The following is a 20,735-nucleotide window of genomic DNA, read 5'->3' as shown; positions in this document are numbered from 1 at the left end:
ACAATCCGGCACTAACAAGTGACTTATGTCGTTCTAGCTACGAACCGACAACTATATAATGATAATGACAATATTAGTTGTTGGTTTCAGATATGAAACTAACTTTGTCATAAAACTCGGATTTAAACAAGTTCATAGAAAAATTGTATGTGGTGACCAGATCTATGATGTTGATTGACAATATTTTAATTTGAAGTATTTTTTGCATTTCAATCTTCACATGTGGCCGACCAACCTTATGGGAAGATCGGTTTTAGCCACCTAAAAAACCGTTTCTATAATAGTGAAATAGGATCTTTAATTAGATATTCAATAAGCTGAAGAACGACCTCGCGCTTTAGGCGGATGATTACACAGATAAACCATTTATTTTACTTGAAGTTAAAACGACCATAATCATTTATAGGGGATAATGAATTCAAATATTGTATACTTATAAATTAAAAAATAGATTAGAAAAGGTTATCAACTGTGCCATTCCAGTTGTCTCTATATGTTTGTTTCTCTTTTAACATCAAACATTCTTATAGGCTTCTACCGCTAAATGAGTTGTTTGCTTTGCTATGGTGTTCTTAAAGCGCGTGACATAGTTAATCCATATAGTACAACTCTATATAGGCTTATTGGAATGTCCCTAATATTATTACAACCCTCCATTCTAAATTAAAATAATTTAAATTTTATTGTAAATATAAGATGATTTTTATCACTAAACTACAAATAATACCTGCTACTACTGCTTGAATTTGACCTTATAATAATCCAAAACGGTACGAACCTCTCTCATTCATTCCAATTCAGGAGACAATAAGTTTTTCACCCCTATTTAATACCTCTATCAAAGACTTTGTTTTTCACTTTTTCGTTCGTAACCTCTATTATTTTATTTTTCATGTGCACAGTTTGCTAAAAGGTATGCTTTTTAAAAAAAATTATAGCTTTTAGTTGCTTTAAAAAATCATATTAGTCTATTTTTTTCTTTTAGAAAAGTTAATAATTAATTAGTTAATGACTAACGAGTTGTTTCGTAATGATCATTCTCCCAGCAATGTGAACCGAACACAGCATCACATCATTTAAATTATTACTAATATTTCAACTAGATGGAGCAACATGGTCAAATCATATCTCACTAGTTCGTTGGATTGTCCAAAACCACGTAAACTCACTAGTCCTTCACTGTGTCAGTCTCGAAACATAAAAAAACCAGGTTGGTCATCGCCTTTGAATCTTTTAATTACTATCGGTAGCCATTGCCACGCTAACCTTGTGCTGTTCAACCACGTATTTTATTTTTTATTATTATTTTTTAGAACATACAACCACGTACTATGTACGTACGTTCATTTCGCCTATAAATGCATGAGTGCATTTTGCTGGTCGGCAACTCGATCGCCAAGTCGCCAACGCCTCATCGAAAATGGCTTCCTTTTTGCTTGTAAGCATCATGCTCTCACTCCTGCTCGTCCTCTTCTCCCACCTCCTCCAACTCATCGCCGCCGCTCGCCGCCATCTTCCACCCGGCCCATGCCCGCTGCCGCTCATCGGCAACCTCCTTGACATCGGCGACCTCCCCCACCGCTCATTCGCGCGCCTGGCCGAGCGCTACGGCCCGCTCATGACCGTCCGGCTCGGCGCGGCGACCTGCGTCGTCGCCTCCTCGCCGGCGACGGCCCGCGCGGTGCTCCAGACGCACAACGCCAGCCTCGCCGGCCGCGGGCGGCAGGACGCGTGGCACGCCGGCGGCCACGCGGAGAACTCCGTGTTCGTCCTCCCGCCGGGCCGCAAGTGGCGCCTGCTGCGCAAGCTCGGCGCGGCGCACCTGTTCTCGCGGCGGAAGCTCGCCGAGCTGGCGCCGCTCCGCGACGAGATCGTCGGCGGCCTCCTCCGGCGCGTCGCCGAGCGCGCGGACCACCGCGGCGGCGGCGGCGGCGGCGCGCCGGTCGACGTGGGGCGCCTGGCGCTCGCGGCGAACGTGGAGCTGCTGTGGCGCTCCGTGTTCTCCACCCGCCTCGACGCGGCGACGCTCGACGTGCTCTGCGACGTCGCGCGCGAGGCCGCCGTTCTCCTCGGGACGCCCAACATCTCGGACTTCTTCCCGGCGGTCGCCGCGCTCGACCTCCAGGGCCTGCGTCGCCGGCTCGCCGAGCTGATGAAGAACACGTACCGGCTGGTAGACGCGCAGATCGACCATCGGATGCGCTGCAGGGAGTTGCGCGGCGGCCGCGGCGGCGAGGCCATGGACTTGCTCGACGTGCTCCTTGACATGTCCGAGCAAGAGCGGGAAGATGGCGACGACGACGTGATAAACCGTGATTTGATGAGGGCGTTGCTCACGGTAAGTAAAAGAACTCCCAAACTCTGACCACTGAAAAAATACGTATTCTACATTTTGGAATGAAAATAAAAACACAAGGTTTTTGTTACACCTAAAAGGAGTCAAACACAGTCGTTCAAAATGGTTATTTGTAAATTCTAAATGGACATATATATTACGTTTGTTGTTTTAATTGATTTTCACTGATATGTACATATTGTCAGTCCGATCGGAACAGTGACGGATCCAAAAAAATTGGTTCGTTAGTGTCATAAGGTGCCTATCAGTATTGTAGTATTCTCATCATACTTATATTATAGTGTTGTAATATATAGATAAGCAGTTTAACCATAGATTTTGCTAAAGTCGTCGATATCACTTATACCGGCATTGGCACTGTAGATCCGCCCTTAGATCGGAACTTCAATAACTGTACATATCGTATATATGTTGAAATAAACTGTGCAGTAATCATCAATTTGAATGAATTTCAGGATTTATTCGTTGGGGGAAGTGACTCCACCGCAACTACTGTAGAGTGGGCAATGGCAGAGTTACTTCAAAATCCTGAAATCATGAAAACGTTACAACAAGAAATAAAAATGGTTCTGGGCACTAGATCTCAAGTTGAAGAATCTGACATTGGCCAACTTCCCTATCTCCAAGCAATTGTTAAAGAAACACTACGACTACACCCAATTGTGCCTTTGCGACTATACGAGGCCGAGAGGACAGTAGAAATAGAAGGACATACAATCCCCATAGGGAGCAAAGTAATAGTGAATGCATGGGCTATTCATCAAAGTGCTAAAGTTTGGATACAACCAGAAAAGTTCCTCCCCGAGAGATTCATTACAAAAGATATTGATTTTACAGGTAGACACTTCGAATTCATTCCATTTGGTTCAGGAAGGCACATTTGCATTGGATTGCCTCTTGCAAACCGAATGCTGCACATGATACTTGGCTCGCTTATGCTCCAATTTAAATGGACAATGCCTCAAATGGTGAACAGGAATGGTTTAGACATGGCTGAGAAGTTTGGATTAGTGGTGTCAATGGCTACCCGGCCAAATATTATAGCTAGTAAAATGTGACTTCCGGAATTGTTGAACATGTCATTTTGAGAATAGAGTATGTTCCTTTCGAAGAAAATGTTTACTAGGATTTGGTGATATAGTCATGTGCTATTGCAATCATATATACTTTATTACATACTTTATGAAACAAAGTGTTATTTTATAGAAGTATCTAGATCCATGGCCCGCCTACCCGGCCAAATATTATAGCTAGAAAAATGTAACTTCCGGAATGGTTGAACATGTCATTTTGACAAAATAGTATGTTCCTTTCGAAGAAAATGTTTACTAGGATTTGATGATATGGCCATGTGCTATTGCAATCATAGATACTTTATGAAACAAAGTGTTATTCCATTCACAGAAGTATCTAGATCCACGGCCCGCCTATACCCAGACGAGCGCATAAATCATCAATTTTGTAGGCAGGAAACAGCCGGCACTGAAAATCAAACTTCAGTCAGGCAAATTAGTTCGCCCACTTGTGAAGAATGATTTCCACGGGCAGGCATCTTAGGTTTCCTGTCTATGGTAATCATTTTCAACCTGGAAAAAGTCCCTAAAAATATATCACATTATATTTAAAAAATCTCCATAATTTCATAATGAAGAGTTGGATCTGTTATTGTACTTGAAAAAACAATTCACACAAAAATTTCCCAAAATTACACCCAAAATTAGCATTGTTGGTAAAAACTTTGTCATAGCTTGGAAATATGCTTCCATTTGCTAGCCTCCACTTCAATTCTTGCCTTGCAATTGATAGGGGTAATTCTTTGAGTTTTTGTTTATCTTCTGTGTTTTCACTAAAAATGTGAGGAGGAGATAGCAATACGAAGGATTTCAACGAGTGTCAGTCGCACTCAGATACAGGTACAATAGACCAAGCGATGAAAAGGGTGGATATACTATTATTACAGCAATTATATATTGTGGTGATATAATATTATAAATACCAAAAAAAAATAAAATTGTGGCTACAGTGTAACTAATTGCAACAATTTATACATCGTTGCAATATTTATGTGGCAATAGTTAATTTTCCAGTAGTGGCTATTACCTAGTTAGACATAACCAATTCCCTTGAGCATGTGAAAAAATGGTTAGCTACTCTAAATGATAGACTTCACGAGTTCAATGGCTCTCTACTCCTTTGATATAGTACCCATGAACATGGAGAGGTTGGCCATGAAGCAACACAAGATGAACAACTACGTCAATGTATGGAAAGTAATAATTTTGCTAAAGTCAAGTTTAGTATTCCATCATTTTCTGGTGCTTGTGATACTGAGGAATACTTTTATTGGGAGATGATAGTAGAACAGAAGTTTAACTCACACCGAGTTCCTAAGGTACATAGATTTAGACAATCTACTAGTATGTTCAAGGACTTTGCGATAATCTAGTGGAATGATCTAAGCGATATCCACTTACAACCTGCTATATGGAATAGGCTAAAAGATGTCATGCGTAATAGATTTGTTCTTCTTTCTTACCAGCATGATTTGCATAAGAAATTACAACATTAATATCAAGTTGATATGATTGTTCATAAGTACTACTCGAGCTTCAAAAGTGTATGATATGTTACGGAGTAGTAGAGGAAGAAGGGGATACAATTGGTCGTTTTTATGGTGGGTTGAGGAGTGAAATTCAGGATATTGTTTATAATAAAGAATTTACTACTATCAATACTTTATTCCAGCTTGCTACGCTTGTAGAAAACGAGTTGCAGGAACATCAACGAAAGAACCAGAGAAATTTTGGCACATCCTGCATGCCAAGAAAGATTAACACTACTGGACTAGCTAAGCCTTCATTTTCATACTACACCACCGCCAGTGAGTACACGACCTTCATCCACCGCTGCAACAGCGCCATAACCGCCACTTGTTGCATGAGTTTTGGATTTACTAACATTTTCTAGGTATCTGAGAACAACCAGGATAAAGAGGAAGAGAAGAAACGCATAGAGGAAGAAGGCCTACTCGTTGCTCCATGCATGCTTTAAGAAAGTTTAATTGAGCAAGCGCCAACAATTTCTGAAGATGAGAACAATGGTGATGATAATGGTGCGACATTTACTCAAGGTATGAATAGTTATGATGTACAAAATATGCCCACTACTTATGTTATGTTAGAGCAACCCATATTGGAAACAACTGTTGAAATACCTTTGTCATAAAACAATTTGCTTGATGTTTCTTCTAAGAAAGAAGAGTTGTGTGTTGTCTCACTTATATCCATACTACAACTAGTGATGCGGACATCACTCCTTCGGATACACACAACAATCCTCCAACGGTCATTCAAGGACCGATAACAAGAGCTTGCGCGCGACAATTGAATTTAGAGGTGAGCTCGTTCCTATGTTTTTCTTTGTATGAATTTGAGAATAGATTGCTACCTAATGATTATATTGTGATTAGCAACAATGGAGAGGACGAGGAGACACTTGGAGAAGGACTTAGAGCCATGGAGAATCATCAAGGACATGCAAGTCAAGGTGGAGGCCCAAACCAAGCCGACTTCGAGTGCAATTCAGAGTCCATGACTAGTCTGCACTAAAACGGGCGCCCAGGTCGCATACGTGCTCAGATTTGAGTGTTCTTTATATGGATGGAGAGCTAAGAATATAACCTTTCCAATGGTTTTGGTCCCACGTCCAAATTTTTTCCGAGTCAATGGGAATCGACCGAACAAGTTGATGTTTTCCGGTGCTGTGTTACCGTATTTGGGCCTTTGGACCGTGTATTGTGTTGGAACCTATTAGGGCTGCATCAAGGATTGGTTGCACGACCCTAAAATCTATATATCAGTACCCGTCGTCACCTTTAGGGTTGGGGGTTTTGCTTAGATTATTCTATCGAGAACAGTTTCGCCGCTAGTTCAGTTTGTAAGACCCCAACTTGTGAGCTTAATCATTCATCTACAATTTTGGTTGTATCTTCTTTGTTCTTGTTTGTGTTCTTCGATTCGCAAACAGGGATTAGCCTTCTCAATAAAATATAAGGTGACTCCCAACTCTCTTAAGTGATTGTGAGGAGAGAGAAAGTAAAGGAAAGAATAAGTACACTGGTGGAGAAACTCTTTGTAGTCCCGGTTTGTAACCCCCCTTTAGTCCCGGTTTCCAAACCGGGTGTACCAGTCCGAGACTAAAGATCGCTATCTTTAGTCCTGGGTGAAATAACCGGGACTAAAGATCGATCTTTAGTCCCGGTTGGTGTTACCAACCGGGACTAATGATCGAGCTGACCTTTTTTTTTTTGCATGGCCCTGTTGCTGCATGGTTTATATATATATATAAACCATGCATATATATGTTCCAATACATATATATGCATACATATATATATATATATATATATATTATATATATATATATGGTTCAGTACATATGTACATGCATAATATATATGTATTTATACATATATATGTTATGCAAATGCATATATATATATATATATATGACCAAAATATATTTACATTATAGAAAATGTGTACACATGCATATAGAAACATATGTAGTCATGTATTAATTACAATCCATTATATGTCCTAGCTAGCTACGATTTCGACGTAGTAGTAGTACTCGCTGCTAGCTCAGAAGCTAAGAACCAGTGAATTGTGTTTCTGTCGTAGTAGAATTCACCCTTGGGATCAAGGATTTCTTCGTTGATGAATCCCATGAGTTGTTCTTGAACCGCCGCGATAAATTCCTTGTGTGTGGTCAGGTTATCCCTCATGCGAATAAACTATATGAATGTATGAAATTGATTAGTAATTAAACAAGAAATCGTTACGTAATGAAATTTTGAATTTATTTTTACGTACATCGAGCTCTCTTGTGGTGATGATTTGGTCTGCAAGGCAGTGGCAATACTCGCACACGTAATAGCCGCACAAGTTAGTTCCCTGCTTTTGCTTTGCGCACTACAAATAAATGATAAACAACGAGACATCTAATTAATATACACTTGTATGTATTTGAATCGGAGAAATATAAATGTAGAGCATATGTACTCACAGGAAATTTGAACTTCCGCCTAAGTCTTTCTCTCCATTTGCGCGGACCAAATGACGGAACCGATACCAAGCCCTACATGGAGTTTAAAGCTATGATTCGTAGTAGCAATTAACATAACAAGATTTTCTTAATTAACAGAGGAACTTATGACGGTACCTGTCTATAAGTTCGAAAACCTTGTCAAACGTAGACTCTTTTTTATCCATTGAGTCATATACATTGACAGTGCAGGCCGACAGGTCGAAGAGTAAAAGCACCCAGTGGAATCTGCAATATGCGTGGGATGCATTACATATGAAACACTTAGCAAGTTCGTACGGGAATGAAATTTGGTATGTAGGAAGACAGTAAAATTAAACTAACTCTGTGTTGTACGGCAACAGTATGAACGTCTTGTAATGCTGCGCCTTCAGGAGATGGACGAGATTGTCCTCTGTTTCTTGTGGATATTGGTCGAGCATTGCGACGTTTACTCTCCGAGGGTCGATGAATCCAGTATCGAAAACCCTCCGCCGTCGGGCCCTTTGAATCTCCATTCTACAACGATAAAAGGGAGTATATTATTTTCTATAGTCTACTTATATACAAGGACCTAATTAATTAAAGGAGACGTATAGTAAGAAATCTAACTGAACGATATACTTACAAAATCCAGCAACTCATAGTAGAGACGTCGAGGGCGTCCAGCTGGTATAGTTCGTAGATTCCCTTGAAATTGATCCAGAGAATGTCATCTCCTTGCAAGAAGTCCGTGTCCCTGATCCTCGCTCCGATCGTCTCTCTACCGGTGGCGCTCATCTCCATGTACAGTTGATGGAACTTGTACATTTGTGTGGGCAGGGACTGCAGCAGCTCAGGCTTGACAAGCGGTTTACCGAGTTCGTACATGTATTTCACTTCCGCCTTTTCGATTGGTGCGACTCCTAGCAATTGATCCGTAGTTAGACCGGTGTTAGTAATAAATTGTTCTATCGTCATTTCTTTACCGGTCACCAACGGCTCAATCTCCTGGTTTGGTTGCTCTCCAAGCTGAGGGACTGGTTTGGACTTTCCAGAAGATGCTTTCTTCAGCGTTCGCTCATAGTCCGATAGCTTGATGGCCTCCTTGACAGATGCAGACATACCCCTGAAGAAGTTCCTGACACTAGGTCTATAGGAATCTTCTTTTCTGGACTTTGAGGCTTGAATTGTCTCTTGACTTCTGATGCAACGTAAGCGTCAAGCTCCTCTTGCGTGCAATCGTACCCTGGGTCCTTGTTCTTGGCGGCGTCAACTTTCGCCTTCTTCGTTGCCCTTGTGTGGGCAGGCGGTGGAGCTGGGGGGGCCCTTGACTTTGAAGGTGCCAGAAGAGGAGCTTGCGGAGGAGTAGGTGTAGGAGCCCGAGGAGGAGTCGGTGCAGGATCCTGAGGAGGAGTCGGTGCTGGAGCCTGAGGTGGAGGCAGTGCTGGCGGATCATGAGGAGGAGACGGTGCAGGATCCTGAGGAGGAGATGGCGGAGCCGGAGGAGATGGTGCACGAGACGCCGCTTGCCGCCCAGGGAGGATGATGTACCGCCTGCGCCATAGAATAATGGCATGGCTTGTGTCTCGTAGATGCGTCTCACCATCTCCTCTAGGGTAATCCAGCTCGAAGTCCTCGTACGCACCTTCGACCAACTCAACTTCGACCTTCGAGTATCCTGCTGGAATCGGCCTGCAGTGGTAAGTACCTGAAGGGTCCGTTGGGATGGCCATGCCCGACGCCACCTTCATGTTGTGAGAGATTATTTATTAGTAATCAACATATATAAGCAGCAACTAGCGGAATGGCTAAATCTAAAATATATAAACTACGAGCTTACCTTTATTGATAAGTTCTTGTAAGGAATATGCAGCTCACATGGTGTCCGCTGAGTGATGTCATCCAATTGAGGCGCAGCTCACATGGACAGGTCGATTCGTCCTGTGTTTGCATGGCGTCCATGCTCTGTGATCCTACCTACCCCATTGAGGCGCAGCTGCTATGGTTTCCTGACGGGCTCACCATTGCAGGAGGAATGGTCGGCTGGGGATCATGGGACCGATGTGCGGCCATGCGTTCATCAACCTTCCTTGCCACCTCCTCTTGCATGCTGAGTTCGTAGCTCGATACCCGGAACTCTAGATCTGCAATCTTCGCCTCGGTATCTCTCTTACTCCTCATTCGACTCCTGTACGTGTGGATGTCCTCCTTGAAACCAATCTTCCAAGCAATCACCCCTTTCCCTCGTGTTCGTCCTGGATGCTCTGGAGTCTGCAGGGCGAGTGTCAGCTCGTCCCTATCTCTGTCCGGTCGGAACGTGCCCTAAGAGGAGGCTTCCACTGCATCTGTTAGTCGTCGCGCAGCTTCTTATATCTGATCACCGAAGACCAGTGAGCCATCAGCTGGGTTGAGCGTTCCACCGTGAGCATAGTACCAGAACTTCGATCATTCCGGCCAATTGGCGGTTGCCAGTTCGATACCCCTCTCAATCAAGCTAGCCTCCACCTCTGTCACGCCCAGAAATTTAGCCCAAAATTTCTAGACTATTTTGTGTATTAAATCCCTGTCCAGGACCAGCCAGGGTACACAAAACGACAAGTAATATACAGTTCCAAACGTAAATAAAGCGTAAAATACTTACAGAAGAGGCACTTAGTCCTCACATCGAAACAAAAGCAGCAGTAGCGGAAAAAGGCGATCCTAGCGGGGCTTCAGCTCCACTCCACAGGCAAAACTCAACTGGGGTCTGAGCCTTGGTCTTCTAACCTCGTCTTTAGCTCAGAAGCACTACACTTCTGAAAAGAGGGAATAATAGCAAGACTGACTATAACCACCGTACTCAGCAAGCCACACCAACGATGCAGACGTGCAAGGGGACACGAAGATGGTTTGTGGCTATTTGCGTAAAGGCAGTTGTAAAACATTTTATTGAGCAAAACGCTAAAACTGTTGAGTAATTAGAGTAACATTAAATCTCCACTGATCAACGCTACACCACGTTGAACAAGCCCAACCAACCCACCTGAACTACAGTGTATTGGGTCGATTTATTAAGTGTGAGACTAATCACGGTGAATCTGGTCGACCGCCCATAACCGCGGGCACGGCTATTCGAATAGTTTTACTCTGATCAGAGGTGTACAACTGTACCCACAAGACACAGCCCCACGACATGTTTCCGTGCGCCGACATGCTACCACGACATACCGGAAAGAGGCCATGACAGGACCCTTCGCATAACCCCCTCTAGCCAAGCACACCACACCTCAGGTTTCACCCCCGTCCCCAGCGGGCAACGGGCAGTCCTCTCTCGTGCCTAGGTGAATCCGGAAGCGACAGAGGCCGTCGCAGGGCCCGCCCCGCTCCATCACGCCCACCCTTGCCTGGATGCGTCGACTAGAGGAAAGCTACACTACAAGCCCAGCCATTGCCCACGCTAGCTTGTGGTAAGTACGATAAGTTCTTCCAGGGCATCCCGTGAACCGGTCCTTAACTGCCATGGGTGCGACCAGTAAAACCATGCACCCATAGCCCACCATTCAGTCGCATTTTAGTTGGATAATTACGACCATGAAGCATGGCCAGATGTCTCGAGCACGCAGCTCATTCTGATACTAAAAAGGTCTAATACTGTAATTATCCCATCAACTGAGCTAGTGGTAATTAAGCATGGCTAAGCATACAGTTCTAGCTCGGTCACATAAGTAACATGAGCTAGTCGATTTATTACCCAAGGTTGACAAAGGACAGATATCAAGTAAACATGGCACAAGCAAGCAAATAGGTAATACCCGGATCCCATGTAATTAGCAAAACATGCATATTTATTTGCAAATGGTAAAACGTTTATAAATTGCGACCAACATGCTCAAGGGGAATGTGTGACTTGCCTTGCTTCGTCCAAACAATCTTCCGAACTCTTTTCCTCGCGACCGCGGACTTCCGAAACGACGGATTCTACACGCTGGCACGCAAAACGAGGAAAACCCTAATAAAAACCAGGGAAACAGTACATAAAAAGTAAACAAACATGTAGAGCTCAATTTTAGATGAATTTTGCAAGTTGAGGCTCAATTCGGAGTTCAAATGAATTAGATATGAATTTTAGAAGTTTTGAGCCATTTAAATGAATTTCTAGAATTAAATACGATTTATGACGCGATTAATTATTATACTTCCAAAGGAAAAGGGGATGCTGACGTCATCAGGGGGAGAGGCGGCGCCGGCAAGCGGGCCCCACCGGTCAGCGACACAAGGGCGCCCCTCCACCGTGGACCGGGACCACCGAGGCGGTCCACCGCCGATCCACGGGAATCGACGGCCCGGATCGGTGCGGCTGGGGCACGGCACGGCTCAGGCCGGCCCGGCCGAGCGACGGCTCACGGCGGCGCGGCCTCCTGCGGCGACGGCCGACGCACGCGGGAAAACGGCGGCGCGGCGCGGCAAGGGGATCCGGGCGGCCTAGGCGAGCGGGGCGGCGACAAGCCGGCCGGCCGACCGACCTAACGGCGGCGGCGCACGGCCCGGTGGTCGCCGGCGGCGGCCACCGGCGCGGCAGCACGCACGGGAGACAGAGGAGGGAGGCAAGGAGGGAGAGGAGGAGCTCACCAAGGATGCGACGACGAGGGGCGGGGAAAGGCGGGGGAGCTCGGCGTCGGCGCTCCTCGGGACGAAGGTGGAACGGCGGCCCGGCGGCGTAGGGTGGAGGTGGCTTGGGATGCACGGTGGAAGGGTGGTTGCGGCGATTAAATGGAGAAACGGAGCGGAGGCCGGGGTGCGGCGAGGCACGGAGAAGCCGGCGGTGCAAACGGTGCGGCTCGGCAGTGGCTAGGGCGACGGCTAGAGGTGGCCGGAGCTCGCCGGGGACCGATGGAGAGAGGGAGCATGGTGGAGAGGTGGTTCGCGTGGTGGAAGGGGAGGAAGAGACGGCGGCCGAGCGTGCCCTTGAGGCGGCAAAGCCAGCGGTGGCGGCGGAGCAGTGCGGCGGCGACCCTAGCGACGGGAAACGGCGGCCGGAGTTCGCCGGAGTGTGGCGGCGCGCGGGAGCGGCGTGGGGAGAGCGAGGGAGAGAGTGCCGGGCTCGGGAAACAAGGGGAAATGGACGAGGGGAGCACGGGGGTGCTTTTTCTGGGCTCGGGAAGGCGGGATCGAGGCCGGACGTGGCGGAATCGGCCGGCGAAGTGGGGCGCCGACGTGGGGTGGTGGAGGGGTTAACCGGCGCCGATTTTCGCAGGGAGAGTGGGGGAAAAGGTGGAGGAGGTGGAGGGGATCGATTTCACGCGCTCGTGGGGCGGGGTGGAGCGCGGGAGCCGCGGCGTCGTGGGGCGAAACCGGCGGCCATGACGGCAGTTGGGGCGACGGGAGGTTGGGGAAGAAGATGACAGGTGGGGCCTCGGGTCCCACCTGTCGGGGAGAGAGAGAGAGGGGAAAACGGGCGAGGGAGGTAAAGCAGACTTGAGGGAGAGAGAGAGCCGAGCGGGCCGAGGGAGGAGGCCGACCCGAGAGGGAGAGAAAAGGGGCGCGCGGGCCGCGGGAGAGAAGGAAGACTTGGGCCGAAAATGGCCCAAAGAGGGGAAGGGGGATTTTAATTGTTTTTCTTTTTATTTAGTTGGTTAAGTGAACTTTGTGCTATTAAAATTATTTCTTGAGCTCCGAAAATTCATGGGAAATTTCAGAGAGTATTTTAGGGCACAAAGAATATTGCAAAATATTCCCGGCCAATGATTTTTATGGGAAAATTTTAATTCTCCCATTAATTCACTCAAATAAATTGCTTTAACTTTTAATATAATTTCTTGAAATGCATTATTAAATGATTTTTAATCCCGAACGAAAATCGGGGCGTTACAATCTCCTCCCACTTCGGTATCGCGACGCTATAGCCTCCTGACCCCAAGTGGTGATGGTACTTCTTCTTGGCGGCATTTTCTTTGTTTCTTTCCATCATCGCCTGCCCTTGTTCACCTGTCTTATATGCAACGAACTCGTCCCAGTGATCCCTTAGCTTTGGGAATGTGTCGAAGTTCGGTGTCTGCCCCTTCAGGATATATTTCTTGTACAGCTCTCCCTTGAAGCTCTGAAACTGTTCTGCCATTTTCTTCAGAGTCCACCTTTTCACTTTGTCCTCTGTACCCGCGGGAAGGGTGAATGTCTCGAGCATTGTGGTCCACAGCATCTCTTTCTCCAAATCTGGGACAAAGCTCTCATGATCTCCGCGTGCCCTTGTTCTTCGCCAGTACACCGTACTGACAGGCACGTTATCCCGCACAACCCAACCGCTGTGACGTACATAGTTCTTGGCGGCTTTGGCCGGGGCACTAGGACGTCCATCTTCTTCCACTTCCGTTATGATGTGCCGACCCTCAAGCTTCTTCGCTGGACCTCATTGCCCGCGTGCCCTCTTCTGTCCAACGGAGGGTTGACTACCACTAGCCTCCTCCTCCTGGTTCCCCTCCATATCCCTTTCCACGTGCCCCTGCTGGTTCCCCTCCGCATCCCTCTCCATGTTCCCTTCCTCGTTCAAGTACTGGTTTGGATCCTCGTTCCCCTCTTCTTCATTCCAGTACTGGCTGCTTCCCTCCGCGATTCTATCGTACAATATCTGTTCCTCATCGCGGTCAGCCATCTGTTGGTACAAGAAACATCTGCTAAGTCACGAGACATTTATGTTTTAACAATCTAAGTCATGTATGCTAAGTGTAAATGTCGTACATTAGAACCCTACACAACCTTACGTGCTAAGTCTAATTACAAATCGTGATATAAGCTAAGTCTAGGTGACGTATATTATACAACCCTAGCTAGTAAATAATTATATACTAAGTCTAATTACAAATAAAATAATCTTATATTAAAACTCAAATAATATTACATGCTAAGACTAAAATAGTCATGTATATGCTAAGTGTTTCGTGCGTATATGCTAAGTCTAATTAAGACTACAATAGTCAATTGCTAGGAGTCGCACCAATTCCGTAGTCAATAATTACATACTAATTCTAATTACAAATAAAGTAATCTTATATTAAAACTCAAATAATATTACATGCTAAGACTGAAAGAGTCATGTATGCTAAGTGTAACTGTCGTATATGCTAAGTCTAATTAAGACTAAAACTGTCAATTGCTAGGAGTCGCACCAATTCCGTAGTCAATAATTATATACTAAGTATAATTACAAATAAAATAATCTTATATTAAAACTCAAATAATATTACATGCTAAGACTAAAATAGTCATGTATGCTAAGTGTTTCGTGCGTATATGCTAAGTCTAATTAAGACTACAATAGTCAATTGCTAGGAGTCGCACCAATTCCGTAGTCAATAATTACATACTAAGTCTAATTTGCAATAAAATAATCTTATATTAAAACTCAAATAATATTAGAACACTACACAATCTTATATGCTAAGTCTAATTACAAGTCTAATATTCTTAATTGCATTACAAATATAACAATCATTTATATTATTGCGTCACTTGCCTGCACGAATTCCTTCTAGGACTAGCTCTTCCACTCCGGCTTGAGGGATGACTCCGACAACACGTCTTTTCTGCAAGATACAAAAAATATGTATTAGGATAAATGCGAAGTAACATATATATATTGCATTTCACATTCACGTTCATTCACGTTCGTTCGCTCGTTCTCATTCACGTTCGTTCTCATTCACGTTCGTTGTCGTTCTTGTTCACGTTAATTCGTTCGATCGTTCTCGTTCTCGCTCTCATTCGTTCGATCGTTCTCGTTCTCGTTCTCGTTCACGTTCTCACGGCAACGTACGTTGATGTGTTCGTTCTCGTTCACGTGTTCATTAACGGCGGTGTGGCGGCATCGGGCCGGCGCTTGCCGCGGCGGCGTGGCTGCGGCGGCGGCGGCGGGGTGGTGACGGCGGCGGCGGCGTGGCGTTGCATGCGGCGGTGGCGGCGTTGCGCGCGCGGCGGCAAAGGCGGCGGCGTGGCGTGCCGGCGGCGGCGTGGCGTGGCGTCGTCGTGGCACGGTGTCTCGTGGCGGGCGGCGCGACGGAGAGAGAGATCGAGATCGGAGATCGATGAAGGGAGAGGCGGCGGCGGCGGAGGAGGCGGAGGCGGCGGCGAGGACGACGAGCTCGAGACGACGGCGAGATACGGCGGCGTCGGCGCCGGGATTTGCCCTAGGCAGTGGCGGCGAAAGGAGAGAGAGGCCAAGAGAGATCGATCGGCCGAAAATGTTAAGTGTTGGTGGAGAAGACGAGGGCGCGCATCGGGAATATATATAGCCCTCGATCTTTAGTCCCGGTTGATGAGAACAACCGGGAGTAAAGATATCTTTAGTCCCGGTTGTTCTCATCAACCGGGAGTAAAGATCTTTTCCCGCTATTTCCAAATTCTTTTTAAACCCGGTTAGGGTTAAGAACCGGGACTAAAGATTATAGCACTGCATATTATTTTCGCTTACATATGTGTTTCTAAAATAGAAGTTAATGCATTAACATTATTTAAAGTACAAAGATTAATGACAATTACTTCGAAAAATTATTTTTGTCTGTAATAAATTAAGTGGATAAATCGTAATAAGCAATATATGACTTAAAATTAATAAAAATTCCAATAATCATATATACTTAGCATATGAATGATATTATTAAATTGGTAAAAACTCTAATTAAGATATGTATGTACATACTGCATGATTTAAAATTAATAAAAATTGTAATCATCATATATACTCGTAGGAATTATATTAAATTAAATGTTAAAAACTCTAATTAACATATGTAAATGCCACATGCATGATTTAAACCTTTTAAAAATTCGAATAGTCATATATAAGTAGCATGTGAAAGATAGTAAATTAAATTGTGAAAAACTCTAATTAACATCTGTAAATGCCACATGAATGATTTAATACTTTTAAAAATTCTCTAGTCAATTATAATTAGCATATGAATGATAGTCAATTAAATGTAGCATATGAATGATAGTAAATTATGCCATACATCAATTGATTTATATGGATAATCAATACATCCAAAATAGTTTACATCGTGTACACAATAATTATGGCATTACATCGGCGGTGACGGTTGACCGCACGTACTTTCTCCTCACTATTGTTCCCTTCTTGTGATCGCTGCGTGAGTAAGGGGTGTCTTCATTTGATAGGAGGATGCTAGGGTCAATCGTCACCGTGAAAGGGGGTTGCCCATCCAACTGATCGTAATCCTCGTCAGTCTTGTCCTCAACTCCGACGATTTTTCTTTTGCCTGGGAGAACCACTTGACGCTTAGGCTCGTCAGGCCCTCTGCCCTTCTTTCCTTTGCTAGACATGTCCTTCACGAAAAAGACTTGCGTTACATCATTGGCAAGGACAAAAGGTTCGTCCGAGTATACAACCTTGTTAAGGTCAACAGTTGTCATACCACTGTCATCAATCATTACGCCTCCACCAATCAACCTTACCCATTGGCACCGGAACAGAGGAACCTTGAGAGGACCATAGTCAAGTTTCCATATATCCTTGATGGCACCGTAATACGTGGCAGTTGTTCCATCGTGTCCCATGGCATCGACACGAACAGCGCTGTTTTGGTTCGTGCTCTTCATGTCTTGGGCTCTTCGTGTAGAATGTGTACCCATTGATCTCATATCCCTGGAATGTCGCGATCGACCCAGATGGTCCCCTCGCCAGGAAGGCAAGTTGTTGGTTGATTGACTCGTTACCCATGAGATGTTGTTGTAGCCACGTGGGGAAAGTATCAATGTGATGCCGTGTAATCCATGCATCGGACTTACCGATGTTCCTGGCACGAACTAGAGCCAAGTGCTCCTCGATGTAAGGAGCTACCAATGAAGAGTGTTGCAGAACAGTGAAATGGGCTTTATGAAATAAATTGTTGTCTACCGTCATTATTGCTTTCCTTCCGAGAGTTCCCTTTCCCCGTAGTCTCCCTTCATGGCGTGATTCAGGTACCCCGATTGGGCGAAGGTCTTCGATAAATTCTACGCAAAATTCGATGACCTCCTCTGTTCCATAACCCTTGGCGATGCTTGCCTCTGGACGAGCACGGTTACGAACATACTTCTTCAGAACGCCCATGTACCTCTCGAAAGGAAACATGTTGTGTAGGTACACAGGCCCGAGAATACGGATCTCTTTCACAAGGTGACAAAGCAGATGCGTCATTATATTGAAAAATAAAGGTGGAAATATCAACTCAAAACTGACGAGACATTGCACCACTTCATTCTGAAGGGCTTCTAATCTATCCGGATTGATGACCTTCTGCGAAATTGCGTTCATGAATGCACATAGCTTTGTTATTGTTGCCTGGATATTGTCTGGAAGGATACCCCTTATTACAACTGGTAGCAGTTGTGTCATCAACACGTGACAGTCATGAGACTTTAGGTTTGTGAACTTCTTCTCCTTCGTGCTTATTATTCGCTTGATATTCGTAGAGTATCCAGACGGTAAATTTATGCTCTCCAAGCATTCAAACATACTTTCCTTCTCTGCCTTGCTAAGAGTGTAGCTGGCTGGACTCAAGTAATGGCTTCCTTTCTCCTTTGGTTCCTGGTGAAGGTTGCCGCGTTGTTCCATATGCTTCAGATCATTACGTGCTTCCAGTGTATCTTTCGACTTTCCGTATACACCTAGGAAGCCAAGAAGGTTTACGCAAAGGTTCTTAGTGAGGTGCATCACGTCGATTGCGTGGCGTACGTCCAAGAATTCCCAATATGGTAACTCCCAAAATATAGAGTTCTTTTTCCACATCGCCGCGTGACCATCTTCGCTCTCTACAGGCTGGCTTCCAGGCCCCTTTCCGAACACTACTTTAAGATCTTTAACCATAGCAAACACTGTTTTCCCGCTGCGATGTTTAGGCTTCGTACGGTGGTCAGCCTTATGTTCGAAGTGCTTGCCTTTCTTCCGTACCGGGTGGTTTGCTGCAAGGAATCAACGATGACCCATGTATACAACCTTCCTACAGTGCTTAAGATACGTACTTTCTGTTTCATCCATACAATGAGTGCAAGCCTTGTACCCCTTGTTGGACTATCCGGATAGGTTGCTAAGTGCAGGCCAATCGTTGATGGTTACGAACAACAGCGCTCGTAGGTTAAACTCCTCCTGTTTGTCCTCGTCCCACACGGGGACACCTTCCTTCTTCCACAACTGTTTAAGATCTTCGACCAGTGGTCTTAGGTACATATCGATGTCGTTACCAGGTTGCTTGGGGCCTTGAATAATAATCGGCATCATTATGTACTTCCTCTTCATGCATAGCCAGGGGGAGAGGTTGTAGATACACATCGTAATGGGCCAAGTGCTATGGCTGCTGCTCATCTCTCCAAAAGGATTCATGCCATCCGTACTCAAACCAAACCGTATGTTTCGTGCATCCTTTCCAAATTCTTTAAATTTTCTGTCGATGTTTCGCCACTGCGAACCATCGGCGGGGTATCTTAGCATCCCGTCCTGTTGACGCTCTTCAGCGTGCCATCGCAACATTCTAGCATTCCCCTTGTTTCTGAACAAACGCCTTAGCCGTGGTATTATAGGGAAATACCACATCACCTTAGCAGGAATTCTCTTCTTTGTTAGCTGCCCGTCAACTTCTCCTGGATCGTCTTGTCTAATCTTGTATCGTAGTGCTTTGCAAACAGGGCATGCTTCTAGGTTCTCATACTCCTCACCGCGATATAGGATACAATCGTTCGGACATGCGTGAATCTTATGAACTTCCAGTCCTAACGGGCAAACTATCTTCTTAGCCTCGTACGTTGTCTCGGGCAATTTGTTTCCCCCCGGAAGAATGTTCTTGACGAGTTTCAATAAATCGCCAAATGCCTTGTCACTAACCCCATTTTTTGCCTTCCATTGCAAGAACTCCAGAGTGGTATCCAACTTTTTGTGCCCCTACTCGCAACCTGGGTACAACGAAGTTCTGTGGTCCTCCAACATCTTGTCCAATTTATGGGCCTCCTTTTCACTTTCGCAGTCCTCCCTAGCGTCCTGCAACATCTGACCAAGATCATCCGCAACGTTGTTACCATCAGTAGCTATTTCCTCCTCGCCCGTTTGATTTTCTTCAAATCCAACATACTGAGCAAAGTCCGGAATATTGTCGTCTTCCACTTCATCTTCTTCCATTTCAACACCTTGCTCTCCGTAGAATGTCCAACAATTATAGCTTGGCATGAACCCCGACTCAAACAAGTGGAAACGAATAGTCCTGGATGCAGAATACTCCTTCTGATTCTTACACTTATTGCATGGACAACAAATAAAACCCCTTTAACTGTTAGCTTCGGCCACTCTCAAAAAATAGTGCACGCCGTCAATAAACTCTTTGGACCGCTGGTCAGCGTACATCCATTGCCGATCCATCTACATGAGTCAAAAAAAACCGTACACAAATAATTATTCTTACAATAATGACAGTCATGCAATAATTATAAGATATCTTTATTCATACAAAAATCATAAAATATTACACCAAATAATTCTTAAAAACTATTTGTAAAGTTTTAAACTAATTTTAATGTGTTTTACTTCTTTTAATTTTCATTTTAGTTTGTTTTCTATTATTTAAGATTAACTTTCACTAGAGTTTTCCTTCTCAACTATTTTATAAAACCTTGTTTAGCAAATGAACTAAATTTATGTATATTCTTTCTTCCCCACACACATTTTCTCTCTCATCAACTTACAACTAAATTTTGGAGACAAAAAAAGTGTGCAAAACATAGGTGCAAATGTAGTATGACAAAAAAAACATTGGAGGATGAAGTTGCAAACCTTTTAGGCACCTCCGATTTGTATGTAATCACCAAAATAAATTCAATAGAAATTTTGGCATGACCTCCCCTCTTTTTTGAAGAAATTTTGAAGCTTGCTCGGGCAGCTTGAGGAGGAAGAAGACATATAAATAGGGTGGGACTTTAGTCCCGGTTGGTATTACCAACCGGGACGATCTTTAGTCCCGGTTGGTGATCCCGGGGGGGGCCTGACATGCCCTGACAGCATTCGAACCAGGACAAAAGATCAAATATGCCCGTTACCCTTTTGAACCGGAACTAAAGATCATCTTTAGCCCTGGTTTTTATTGCATCCGGGATTATTGTGGAAATCGGCCGACCGACGAAAGATGGTTTCTCCACCAGTGGTACTTGTTTTTGCTAAGGTTAGTTGTAAGCTTAAGGTACATCACAAAAAACTTTTTACTATTTTTAACTTGTACAATGTATATTCACCTTAACTATATATTTATTACTTAAGATCACATTTTTTTAGCATATTGTGGTAGCCCTTATATTTTGTATC

At 44.7% G+C, this 20,735-nt stretch overlaps 1 protein-coding gene and 1 pseudogene across 1 annotated transcript; one reads left to right on the top strand and one right to left on the bottom strand.

Moving 5' to 3' along the window:
- The first annotated feature begins 1,420 nt into the window (after positions 1 to 1,420).
- On the top strand, positions 1,421 to 3,414 carry LOC127785615 (geraniol 8-hydroxylase-like). Its single transcript, XM_052313011.1, has 2 exons — positions 1,421 to 2,338; positions 2,812 to 3,414. Exons 1-2 carry the CDS (start codon positions 1,421 to 1,423, stop codon positions 3,412 to 3,414), a joined length of 1,521 nt encoding a protein of 506 aa, XP_052168971.1.
- A 7,076-nt stretch (positions 3,415 to 10,490) lies between these two features.
- Positions 10,491 to 19,784, bottom strand: LOC127785717 (uncharacterized; annotated as a pseudogene).
- Positions 19,785 to 20,735: the final 951 nt, after the last annotated feature.

The sequence above is a fragment of the Oryza glaberrima genome, chromosome 10 (assembly GCF_000147395.1).
Source record: "Oryza glaberrima chromosome 10, OglaRS2, whole genome shotgun sequence".
In the NCBI taxonomy this organism is placed as follows: Eukaryota; Viridiplantae; Streptophyta; class Magnoliopsida; order Poales; family Poaceae; genus Oryza; species Oryza glaberrima.
The sequence above is the reverse complement of the archived record's forward strand: the minus strand, read 5'-3'. Positions and strand labels throughout refer to the sequence as shown.

Excerpts from the sequence above, each read along its gene's own strand:
- LOC127785615 (XM_052313011.1), top strand. The coding sequence starts at position 1,421 with ATGGCTTCCTTTTTGCTTGTAAGCATCATGCTCTCACTCCTGCTCGTC. Across the intron at positions 2,339-2,811 it reads TGATGAGGGCGTTGCTCACG|GATTTATTCGTTGGGGGAAG; the intron begins GTAAGTAAAAGA and ends AATGAATTTCAG.